Here is a 13538-nt window from a genome sequence, read left to right on the forward strand (position 1 = left end):
GTGGACCAGGGTAGGAATTGAACCCGGGTCACAGCGGTGGAAGGTGATGAGAAAACCGCTCCTACAGCCGGACTCCCCATCAGGGTAGTTGTTCACCCTTATGAACGCAGTATCAGTTAATGTGCCTATGCAGTAGCACAAGCTTCATCCTTTTTGCTTGTCCAAGTGGAGCCAGCCTATAGTCCATGTACCTGACGGACGGACTGATTGATTGACTGACTGACATTTGTGGCTTAGCCTAGTTGTTTGCTGGTGAACATAGCCAGGCAGTGCTATTGTATAGGATGACCCGTAACCGACGAAATCCAGTCCATTGTGTGAACCAAATGCATGAAACGACTTCCAGTGAAGAGCCATTCGGAATCACTTCAATAGAATTGTATGCGCTTTGAACCAGCTTTAGGCTTGCCTTGTTTTGTTTTTCTGGAGTGTACAAAAACATGAGCAGGCGACATATTACTTATATAGGACCCTCACCCTTACCATGATTATAGCACTTTGACTGGTAGAGTCTGGCATGCAGCCAGTATCAATCACCCAATCAATCATAACTGCACTAGGTGATCAGCAATCAATGCAAAGTGTCTTGCCCGAGGACACAAGTTTGGCTGGTACCCACTACCTTATCCCATGGGGTAGGTACCGGCAAATTTCTATCTTGAAGAAATGTGAAGGAAGTTCAGGGTTGAAACTGACAGTCACTCTGTCCTCCACAACCTTCTACTGGTGGTAAACCCTGTGGAATTTATATACATTTATTTTTTATTTGAAGTGGGTAGCCCATTCAGTGGAATCCACTGGTCTCCCATGAGGCCCAGTAAAGAGAAGACAATGTGAAAAATTACTGTTTTGCACGTGGGAGGCAAACCGCAGAAGAATATTCTGGGGGAAACCCACAGAATCAGGTAGGGACTGAAAACCCCATCCACATATTGGCCCAGGCGGTATTTGAATCCGGGTCACAGCGGTGGAGGGTGAAGAAAGTACCACTACACCAACGTGAGTTATTGCAGGCCACATAATCCACCCTCTAATTACCAAGCAAATATGCTCAGCTCTCGAGTAGTGCTGCTAATTAAACATTTAGAAGAGGCTCCCATCACCAAATGCTGTCCTCGGGACGGGAATTTATTACTTTGCATTTTGTCACGGACTGACACATTACAGTGTTCTGATGAACATGTAAGTCTTGTGATGATGATGTGTAAATTGATAGTGTCACACCGTGGTGACTATCTTGGCTACCTGCTTCACTCATGTGCTTTCCCAAAAATTTTGTCAAAATATGTTTTGGAGAAAGACATAAATTATTTTTGTCCTTGCAATTTTAGAATTGTATTGATTTAACATAATGTTCAAAATGTAACAGCTATCATGCATGATGTGTTGCCAAGACAACCAATGACATTTTGGAGTCGACTATCCAATGATTGAATCTTTATTCCTTGGCAATAAATAATACTGGGAATTTTTTTATTTTATTTATATTTTTTTTTGGAGTGAGGGCCCTATCTTGTCAAATTATGTATTTCATTTCTGGTTTGATGTAATTTATAGCCAACTCTCTGTTCGGATGACATGAAAGTGTTAACAGTATGCAAAAGCCCGTCCGTAACCTCATTAATATGCTAATTGCTTTTGCCAACTGACCGAGTCCATGGAGGCTGCTTTGATATTCGGTCGTTAGTGATATTGGTTGTTGATGCCTTTCTATATTTGTGTCATGCATTCCGTTGAAACGCCAGCAGGTTTGAGTCAATCTTTACTCTGTACACCTTTGTTAAGCATTGTTTGCAAAGGTAGCGATTGGAGTCAACCCCTCGGGAATTCGAAGGGCAGACACAGTGGAAAAAAATATGATTGGTTCTTGATTCAGATTGGCCAATGGAAGGATTATTCCAGCTGTACTTTTTCACTTTTTCTGAAAATAATACATCCTTTGCCTTGTGCAATGAAATTGGAAAATGTTCACGAAAAAAAAAAAGACTGCTTTTAATTTTTGTTGCTTCTGTGCCAATGTTTTTATTTATTTCTGGTAATGAAACCAAGGATTCCTCAAAAGCTCACGGACACTGTAGCTCACAAGCCTGAAGAAACCTGTAGAGAGAAGACAATGAGAAAAAATGACAGTTTTATAGGTGGGAGGAAAACCCCAGAAGAATGTTCTGGGGAAACCCACGGAATCAGTTAGGGACCGAAAACCCAATCCACATGTTGGCCCAGGCGGGATTCGAACCCAGGTCACAGCCGGGTCACAGCGGTGGAAGGCGAGGAAAGTACCACCGTGCCAACCTGACTCCCCTAATAACACACAAAAGATATGCCTCGAGTAACGTTGGGCAGCAAATATCAGTAATTTGGAAATTGTCAAGTAATTCTTCCATAATTAAATTAGTTTTTTTGTTTGTTCAAAGTCGCATTCCAAAGTGAACAACTTTTGTATTCCTGGAAAAATAGCAATTTCAAAATAAATCCATTTCTCGGGGTGAAACTTAAACAAAAATAATGCAGGGAGAGCAACTCTAAACATATCGATGAAAGAACTTCACATTCTGGTAGGTTTTTGCAAAAATTGCCCGAGTTTGTTTGTTTTTGCAGCCACACGTTTAGCATATCCAAGTCAAATGAGAATTGTTTTTTTGTGTTGATCAAGAAATTGTGCATGTGTACTTCTGTGCATGCATCTGAGTTCATTGTTTAAAGATGACCCAACGTATCTTGACGTTTAGAGCGACACCAAGCAACTAGAGATTTATTGATGATTGGATGATGTATGGCGACAGTGGTTCGCTAGCACATTACTTCACACACCATCAATCCCATGAGCAGCCATGCACAAAGAAAAGCGTGTTACTTGTCAACAGTTCGACATTAAAGCCAATCTCTCATTAATTAGCCCACAACTCGTGTAGCAGCCAAAAGGATATTGGCTAGAATGTACATGTACATAGCAACCTTATGGGCGGGTTGTGAAATAGTGGCCATGTAGAAAGAAGATGTTTTGTTCCTTGTCGTTTGATATTAACAGGGACGGTATAATTTCTTCACTCTTTTTTAATTACAGGAACCGGGCCGGTCAGCTTACAGATTACAAACCTACATGTACATCTTGGATTTTGTATTGATAGATTTTAGCATTTTAAGAGCTAGAAAGTAAAAGGCAATTTGCAATTGGGTTTGAGCATAGATGCAAATTTCGTGAGTTATTTAGATCACTCATAATGAGCAATAACATCTTGAAGTAACATCTTCAAGATTCTTCAAGGAATACTTTGGTATCCGACATGTACATCGTACCATTGGAAGTGTGTACTGTAAATCAACAACATATTTACACACTGGTCAAAAAATTGTATAAATAGAATTCTCCAGCAACTGATCCTCCAAAAACAGACCCTTCAACAACTGGAAAAAATCTGTTACAAAGAGTGGAGTGTAGGGTTTTTTTGAGAAAAAAATTGTAATTGATATAATGGCAAATAATCCAAATTTCAACCTGTCAACTAGCTGCACTTGAAACCTGGAGTTATCGGCCCACATTTGTGGTCAGACCCACACAGATTTTTTTTGCATCTTCACCTCTCCCCCCCCCCCCTCCAAGTAACCTGACTCTCTGCCCACACAATGACTGCCAGTTTAGCAAATTACAGCAACAAGACCATCTGATCCCTGCTACCCGCTGACAGAACTCACAAAGCGATAGCTTATCGGTAACCCAGGCCCTCCGAGGGGGGAGAGGGGTGTTTCGATTCAGGCTCAGCAGTAGTGGGATGCTGTTACCAGCTCCTTGTCTGGTTGTGGTATCATGTTTGGAAAAAAAAACGACACAAGAATGGGAAAGAACAAATCACCAAACTGATCTGGGTCCTGAGTGCTTTTGGGCAAGCCGTGGCTACTGAGACTGAAGTTCTTTGACCGTTGAGATGTTACTGAGAGTGCTTCAGAGTTGTCTTTTTTTTTAAACTTGCATGCCAGTTAATTGGAAACTGAAGGAGTCAAATTTCAAGAGGTAGCGTTAAGGTTTTAGTGATGAGAAGTTTTTTCAAAGGCTATCGTAAAATGCTCTATCAAGTGAGTTTGATGATAAGTTTTGATACGCTGTGTGTGTCTGCTCAGGCCTACATTAATTGAAATTCTGTACGTTAACTGAAATTTTGCTTGTAACACGTAGGTTGTCATGTGGTGTCAATACCGGTAGCTCAACATCCCAACTTCATAATCAGGACCATGGGCCAAGCCATACCTACCCCCAACCCCAACCCACCCCAACCCCACCCCCACTCCCACTCCCCCCCCCCTTCAAAATGTGGCAATGGCCTCCATTAACCTCCTTCATTTTCTGATGATTTCACAGAATGAAGGGTTGTGATGGCCTACTTTCCGCAACCCCAATGGGATTAGCATTGTATCCAATCCCCATCTATATTTTGGCAGTGAATGATGGAATTACCCGGAGACAAGTTTGTCTTGACAAGTGACACCTGCAGACACATTTTATATAATATTCCTGGGCTTGCCACTTCCATTTCTTCCTTATATGACAGAATGCATTGAATACAAACATTATAACGACTTTTTTGATGTACATGTTTGAGGACAGTTGACAAACATCAAAAATGCATTGTTGGTGTACATGTTTGAGAATGATTTGATAAAATGGAAGACTCCATCTGCCATCTTAGACAATCCGCCATCTTGGGAAAGACAAAAACAAAAGGGCCCCATCCTTCCTTTGATTTTACCAAACAGCCCATACACATTTTTTTTTTATATTACTTGGCCTACATGAAGTCAACTTATTTAAAAATAAGAAGACTGAAAAGAAGGTAGTGCATGCCACATCTCAAGAATCAAACTACACCGCCTCTTAAGACCAAGAGAACCCTTTTCACATTACTCCATACTTACAGGAGTATTTAACCAAGTTGAAATCCTATACGGACTTGTCCCGTTGCAGTGCCGCCCTTTAAAAAAACCTGTTCCGTGAGTGTCATTTCAACATGTTACAGGCAGTCAACCTGACCTGCCGGGCCGCCTGTTGTTTTTGCGCGGACATGCAGGCAGATAATTCATCTCGGTTAAATGTCAAATGAATAATAATTTTCTCACTACTTCTTTGTTTTTGTTAATGTTTTTTTGTTGCTGTAATAAACATGTTTGTCAGTGTCGCGGTCTATCTTTGTACAAAATCAGTATTTGATATTGAATTTCTTTTTCCGCAATTCAAGCCAAGAGGTCTTTACACTTTTTTAAAGCAGGAATATCATTTGTAGCAAACAGTCTGTGTTAAAAATATATAATTTATTTCATGCTCAAAACAAATTATTGTTGTTCCAGCCGTACAAGTAAACTGAAATTCTGGGACATTGTATTTTTGGAATCTTACGTTTACATGTAAACACTGTTTACATGTAAAATTGTAAACAACTTTCAGAAATTTGGACTTTTCCCACTGTAATTGTTTGTACTACAAGAAACGTTTGTAATATTTTTTTATCAAAAAAGTGATTTCATTTCTTCTCTACTGTATGTATGCATGTTCCATTACTGTAGAAATCAGGCAATACAATATTTTAATTTATTCGTTGGAACACTAAAATTATTATTTTGGTTCACCTTTGATTTGAATACTTTCCGAGGGCACATCAAGTGCAACAACTCTATTTGTATTGACCCACATAAGCATTCCCTTATCCCAATACCACAAAGGATTAACCACAAAGACTATCACTTTGGCCCAACATAAAAAACCCCATAATATGCTAAAAGCTCTAGCAGTCTGAACACACAGAGTATTGCATACTGAACATGTTCAGTATCCCCATGTGCACAAGTGTACATGTACATGTTGTACTTATCCTGCACGCGCAGTGTCACTGCACTGCAGAACCCTCACAGAAAAAAAACTCCCTGAAATAGAAAACCGTACCCACCACACACCCTAATGTAATTAAAGCGGGACCGCATTTATACTCGCTGGCACCTGAACTGGGCCATGGCTGTGCAGGGATCATGTTTCACCTTCTAATTCTTCCTGTCTGCATTATATATATTTGACAGGAGTAGGGTCGTGCTGCCGTAGGATTATTAATAGAAAGAGACATGTACTGTAGATGGTGACGGTGGTTGCATTTGAATGATAAAACTCTCCCTCTGTCTGTTTAGCTTTCATAACCGGCCGAATTGGTCTTGTTCCCAGGGTATGTGATGTAAAAACACCCGGTTACTGGCTCTCAACAAGTTTGGGAAAAGGGTTGCGTTGGGGATTCGAACATCTACCACCTGGATTAAGTTACATGGAATTTCTTTACCACTTGTGGTTTTAATAATCTGATGGCCTTTTTTGTTTTGGAAAGCCCACATAGTCTTGGAAGCGCACTGAAGAAAATAGATTATTGGAATTTGAATGCTGCAAATACCAATTTTTTTAAACTATCTTACGTGTAGGACTATCCAATTAATGTTGTAGCGAACAAGAATTTTCAGTAACTTTTAGAAACTAACTTCAGAAAACAGTTTGTAAGGTACTAGAGATTCAAATTTATTTTTAACAATCACAGCAAAAAAAAAATGGTTCAGAAAGAGCTGAATTATATGAAACAGAACAAGATAAACAGTTTCAAATTAGAAATTGCAACGGCCGTGTGTTGTGCAATCAGAAACGTTAGCAAATTTGTGTGCAGCTTTTATTTTGTTGCAACACATCTTACCCTGGTTGTCTGTAGAGGTAATAGACTTTCAGAATCGATTCGTGGTTGCAACATTTGTCATATTTTGTGGGTTTTACAGCTGCTGACTTAGTCTTGATTATGTATTCCTCAACCTATAATTTGCCAATTATTGATAAAGTGTCACGCAGACACTGTGCAACAGATGTCAACTTGAAGATAAAACAAACATGTTGCTCATCAAATCGATGGTGAAGGAAAGAAAGAGGTGAAAAGTTCACTGAATTGCATTTCAGGTTAAAACTAATAACCCTCTAACTCCAGCAAGTTCTGAACAACAGAATTTAAATGAGGATCTTGCTTTGCAATTAAGAATGTTTGGCTGTTGTTAGATTCTGCCTAACAGGGATTCAGCAAGGATTCTATAGGATTCAGCAGACCTCGCTTTTGCTGTGGGTGGAGTCTATTGGATTCAGGAATCTTCTAGCATGTGTTGTTGGGTTTTGTTAGGATCAGTAGAATTTACAGGTTTTTGCCGTTGGATAGATATATTTGATAGGGTTTGCTCTTGTTGACTTCCATGGGATTCAGGAGTCTTCGCACACTTTTGTTAGATTATGTTGGATTCCATTGGATTTTGTTAGACCCAGTACATTTGTGCCTTGTTGCTGTTTGATAGTTCTGTTTGATAAATTTTACTCTTGTTGACTTCTGTGAGATTCAGGGGTCTTCACATAGTGTTGTTACTGTTGGATTCTGTTAGATTCTGTGGGAATCAGTAGGGTGTCTCAAAAGTCTGTGGATCAGCTATTTACAGCCTCGCATTTTTAGCATATAATTTAAATACATGGGGGTTGAGTTAGTTATTGGTAATGAGTATACAATGGAAGATACCTATTTTTTTTACCCCTTTTTTTACCATGGTCAATGAAGGAGTTTTTCCTTGGGTGAGCACTACTCCTCCTTTGCAAACATACATTCTGTGCCAAGTTGTCCTTTCAGTCAAAACCAATCAAGTGACTGTTTTCAACAGTTAAGAGCTCCCAGCCAACATAAAGCAGGATCAATTGATTGGCTGTGACTGTTTATGTCAAGCCAATACAGCTATGCTTTGACCGTAGGTGATTGATAAGCCAGCTGTGCCTACCACTTGCCTGTTTTTGTCGGTTGACTGAATTTGACTAATCACAGTGCTTGCTTGAAATATGATCTGAGTGTTGGTGACTATCCTGTGCAAAAGGCATGGCAGGGGAGAGGATTGATTTTTGACTGTCTGTGACTGTTCAGACAGCAGTAGGGTTAATGGTATGTACATGTATTTATACGCCCTGACTGCCATGACTATGTAGGCTGGCCCCTCACAGCAATATTTGCGTAGTAAAATTATGTCAAGTGTGGAAAGAAATTCAACAATTACATGTGTAGTACAACCAGATGTTTTCAAAAATTGAGAAGATGATAAACAAAACTTGAGTTTCTCAAACTGACTTGTCTACACATACATGTTAGCATAAAAAAGCAGTATGCACAATGGCAATCAACTTAAAACCCTCTGTGTCTCTTTGTAGTTTATTAACACAGTCCAATATGGATTTCCAAAGAAACATTGATATTTGAGTAAACCTATCAAAAACACAAGCTGAAATGTCAGATGTTGGATAACTTCATGAAATTAGCATTCAGAGAACTATTAAGCTGTGCAGTACATCCTGTTGGGGGGGGGGGGGGGTAGTAAACACTAGTGCACCGTTGAATTATGCATCACACTCCCACTATTGGTACACTAGGGAGGAGTAGGGAGAAAATATAATCGTATTTTGATATTGTAGGCATTACTATAACGAATTGGGAAAATGTCATTCTGTATTCTCATGTTTTATGATAAAGCCATCACATAGAACAATGGAGGGGGAGGGGAGGGGGCCAAATCTTTCAGTTCAACTTATGAGCAGACAGCTTTGGATTATAAGAATTTTTTTAAAATATGTGTTGACTTTGGACTATGAGTTCACCAGTAATAATAAATATATTCTACGAGAAACTTTTCTACTTTTTTTTCTAGCAAAACTGGTTGCGAGATGGTTGCGTAGAGTCTCGTGTGCGGTGTGTTAGAGTTGTCTTGGGCAGTTCCTGTAGTGGTATCTAGTTGATTGTTGTTTCAGCCCAAGCTGTGTCAATCTAAGCCTAACACCATCTTGACACACTCAAGCAAGGGGCCAAGGGAAGGGCAATTCAAAAAGGAATCAGATTGGAAATACGTATTTGGGAGAGCTTGATGAGAAACAAAGGGAATTTTATTATTGGATTGATCAAGTTGTTGGTGTTGCTTTCTCATTTTGCAATGGGTGTACACATAATTCCAATCATAGATAGTGAGTGCACTCTGATATGGAGCGTCAAGCCTCGCCAATCCATGTTCACATTTTTATGTAAACGTCTTGGTACCAAACACTGACTAGTATAGTCACAGACTTCCATGTTTAAATTCATCCACTTGTTATCTGCGTGATCGATTCAACAGAAGTTGAGGCCAACAAGTACCGGTATACATTTTTAATAATCAATTCAAATATTTTCAAAATGTTGTATAAATTGTAATGCTTTATTTTCTTTTGAAATACCCATTTATTGGATGGGCCCGTTCAGGACACAAAATATATTGGGTGTTACACACGTTGTAGACACATGGTGCCTGATTGTGCTGGACAAAATGTAAATGTATTAAAAGTTATAATACAAATGTTAGAGTTCAATTAGAAAATGAGCAATGAATCATTGTAAAAAAAAAAGCAGAAAACAATGATGTGATTTTACCATTAGTCAAGGCACAGTTAAATTGGAAAATGTAATTAATTTTGTTTTCCTGGTAGAAACAAAATTCTCACTATGCTACTGGTCGCTATAAAACCCTGGAGGCATGTTGCATTTCCCCATTGACACAGAATAACATCTCCGTGTAAGAAAACGTACAAAAGGTTTGAGTTAAGTGTGGGTGTTTCTTGTTCCTTAACAATGGCCAACTATATTTGACAAGTCGCCGCAATTCCACCAGCCCACTCTTCCTACATCCCAGGACAGAGTGACCTTTACGTCAAAATATCCCGCTGTATTGTCCCGTTTTGTTACTTTGGCATGTTTGGTGTGACAATATGGTATCTGATTACTTTTATGAAGAAAAGATGTCAACATGACCATTCGAGGAAATAGATTTTCTTTTAAACAGGTCTACCCTCAATTTTTATTGTACATGTGCAAACCTTGCAGTGTACTATTAAAATAAGAACTGTGACTTGTTTTTGGAATTTTTGCTGGACAAGAAGTAGACTTGGAAAGTCTATGATATCCTATTCTGTAATCCCTTGAAAAACAAGATTTTGCAAACATCACTCCCACCCACTTCGTTTTTGCATGATAATTTATTTTAGGGAAGTGTTTTCAGAAACCACAAAATATGATACTCCTATTTCATAATACAAAATTACACAAATTTGTCATTATTTTTTTCCAATTTGAAAATATACACAATAACTGCCGCCCTCGCTTTCCTCCCAATTCTTTTACCCAGAGAAAATTTTTACGAATCCTGTGAGATTATCAAGGTTGATCCATGTAGCACTGCCAAACGCCTTTGCAATTTGTTTAAATTTAAGTGTGTTTTACTTTTAGAAGCACGCTTCTCCAATCGTCTCACACATATTCCCTAAAGAAAATAGAAAAAGAATATTTTAGGTAACCCTTTTCTGTTCAAAGACGTTAGTAGTAATGAATAAACATTTTTTGAACTCTATATAATACAGGTACAAAACATACCTGTATACATCATTTATTCATGGTCTGGTTTCCTGTCTCGTTCATTTTTATGCAGGTATCGCATGTATAAGAAGAGCCAAGCAACAGGTTTCCCTGTACTCATCACCCTCTTCTCGGCACCAAACTATCTGGATGTTTACAACAACAAAGGTTTTTCCTTGCAACGGTTTATTACATTGCCTGAAATTATTGGCAGTTTGAGAAAGCAATCATACATTGTTTAACTTGGCACTGAATACCATTATTTTCAGAGTTTTCAAATTGAACGAATAATCCAACAGTAACTACTTTGGCATCTTGCATGTCACGTTTACGGCCTGAAATTCAAAACTACTGTTATTTATTTCCACTTTGTTTTTATGTAATCTGACCGCTTTTCACGGCATTCAGTTCCCAGTTCGAATGAATTCAACACTGCCTTCTGTTGATCGTTCAAATCTGTCATTTCCCCCAAATTTTGCAAATGGCTTTCGATGCATCCTGAGGTTGTAAGTGAGCTTTAAAATTTGACATTTGCGGGATGGTTAGGGTTTGTGATTCATGATCGCTGGCCATATGTTGTGTCCTTGAAACCAGAGATAAACGCCAGCCTGATAGGCCATATTGGCTCGTGACAGACATTACTTTTTTTTAAGAGTAACACTGATTTTCTTGCCATTTTATTTTTTGCAGCTGCTGTGTTGAAATACGAGAACAACGTGATGAACATCCGGCAGTTCAACTGTTCTCCCCATCCTTACTGGCTGCCGAACTTCATGGACGTTTTCACGTGGTCCTTACCGTTCGTGGGAGAGAAGGGTAAGAAACGGAATGGTCTGGCATTAATGACATTTGCGCTTCTCCTATGCCTCACTGCACGTTCCAGCTGCGCGTCATATGCATGTGCACGCATGTCAGTCTCCTATAGACGCATGTTGCACATTAAAGGTAGAGTAGATCATATACCAAAAAGTAACTTACGAAATTATTGTTAAAAACTTACTTGGTTTAAAGATAGTAATGGCACTAAACTCCCTGTGAAATGATTCTTCCTAGCATGCTGTCATTTGGAAGAAAACAATAAAAGAAGGCCATTTCCAAAGGTGTGTCAAGTGACACATTTTTTGGAAATTTCTGTTAGTAGTTGGTTTGTAATTCGGCGAATCCCTGAATGGGTGTGCGCAAGCGTTGACACGACGCACATGCGTGCGCGGTTGCTATTATTCGTCAGTTCAGTGTCCCGGACGCTTATTTCTGGTACAATTCAAAACATGACTTGGCAACTTTTGAATTGAAATCGAGATCGTAGAATATTGTTTTCTTCTTTATAAAGCTTCAACAGGTTAGTTGTTAAGCACCTGTCTTAAGATTTTGAGCACTTTTGTTGCTTCAAACGAAAAAAGAATGCACAAATGACAAATGATCTACCCTAACTTAAATCACGGCTGGGATTGGTCCAAAAAAAATGGGTGGGACTCAAATGGATCAATCTATTGGTAACCTTTGGAGTCAACAAACAAATGTTGAACAATTTGAATCCGCCGCCTGGTGTCTGTTTTTGTGCCTGGCTCATCTTTTTGGTCTGTGGACTTGGGACAATGGCTTGCCAACAACAACATAAACCTCAGGACCTGAGCACAAGTCCTCGGAAGGTTGTCATCAATGAGTCTAAACAATAGGAACAAAAAAAGGGAACAATAAGGTCCTCAGTGATTTTACAAACCAGACAGTGTTTGTTGGTGCATGTGTGTTTATTTTTTCTCCCACTCGTGAATGAAAGCTGCATCTTTCTCCTCCACAGTTACGGAGATGTTGGTCAACATCTTAAATATCTGCTCGGATGATGATCAGGAAGACACCGAAAGCTCCCAGGAAGGTGAGGACCAGAAAGCAAAACTTCTGCTCGCAAGAGAACTCCCCATGTCCCAGAAAGATATTCTCTTTATTTCTTACTATACAGAAAATGTGCCAACATCAATGCTCAGCGTTTTAGTCTGTTAGCAGGGCTGCAGACTTGGCACACTTTGTGTATGGTGATCCATGTTCCACGCTCCATGCATGCTAGTAGATCGATGTATCATTGTGTTCAGCAGAAACTGGACTTTTATTTTGTACTGTACATTGTAAGTGCCATTCCAGGAGCAGGCAATCTGACCAAAATTGGGAGGTCTTACATACCCTCTGGTAATAAAATTGTGGTGACTTGCAAGCTTTAAAAAAACAATGGTGAAATTTACCAAATTACATTTTTGAAGGTGCTGCAGATCTGTGCTAAATGACAGTTCCTATTGTACAAGTCGCTCAAAACTGGTCAAATTTACTAAAATCACATTTTTGAAGAAAACAGTTCTCTTTTGTACAAGTCCCACTAATGTGGCCGTGTGCTCAAGCCATGCACATGTCTTCATTTCCAGCCCCAGAAATGTCCTGATTAGATTATGTGTAAACCTTGGTAAAGAAATTGGATAATATCCTGTAGGCTAACATGATTTTTTATAGGTCATTGTGAATTTGCAGGAATTCTCACAAAATATCTGTAGAGAAATCGTCGGCAATTGCATGTTTACTGGAATGGCTATGAGTATCTTTTGTTTTTATGTGACGTGATTTGTGTAGGCTGTGAGATTTCTTTCCCCCTTTGTCACTGTGTCTGTTACCCTGTTTGACAACACACCCACCCATGCTGTCCTCCTTTGCCTTTGATCTTCCACAGTTTGTAAAATTTCCAAGATTAACCGATAAATTTATGACCAGAGTTGGGACGCAATCTTTGATTTGACGGAACGTATGACTTCAGCAGTGAGCGTGGGACACTGTCCACTTCGGTCCCAGGCCAGGTCAAACATGTCCAGCAAATTTTAGTGGGAAAGGAATTTTAAAAAAATGGAAAATGTCCCAATGATACAACATTTGTTCACATCTTAAAATTCGCTTTTGCTTTGGGGTGTGGTAATCAACTTGATTCATGCAAGTCAGTTTATCTGACTACTGGTAGCGACCTATCGAGTAATAGTTACCGTACTTTTACATTTCAAAATCTCTCAAAAATCATTTTCTCATAATACAGTCCTATTTCCAGCT

The 13538-nt window shown here is 39.2% G+C and overlaps 1 protein-coding gene across 3 annotated transcripts in view; it reads left to right on the forward strand.

Annotated features, from left to right (window-relative positions):
* Positions 1-13538, forward strand: part of LOC119730542 (serine/threonine-protein phosphatase 2B catalytic subunit alpha isoform-like) — a 79067-nt gene that overhangs the window by 49043 nt on the left and 16486 nt on the right. For all 3 annotated transcript variants that reach the window (XM_038203516.1, XM_038203515.1, XM_038203517.1), the window contains exons 8-10: positions 10534-10628; positions 11151-11276; positions 12259-12333. In XM_038203516.1, the coding sequence (XP_038059444.1) occupies positions 10534-10628; positions 11151-11276; positions 12259-12333 (296 nt within the window). The remainder of the gene's footprint in view (positions 1-10533; positions 10629-11150; positions 11277-12258; positions 12334-13538) is intronic.

Source organism: Patiria miniata, unplaced genomic scaffold (assembly GCF_015706575.1).
Source record: "Patiria miniata isolate m_02_andy unplaced genomic scaffold, ASM1570657v1 HiC_scaffold_22, whole genome shotgun sequence".
Classification (NCBI taxonomy): Eukaryota; Metazoa; Echinodermata; class Asteroidea; order Valvatida; family Asterinidae; genus Patiria; species Patiria miniata.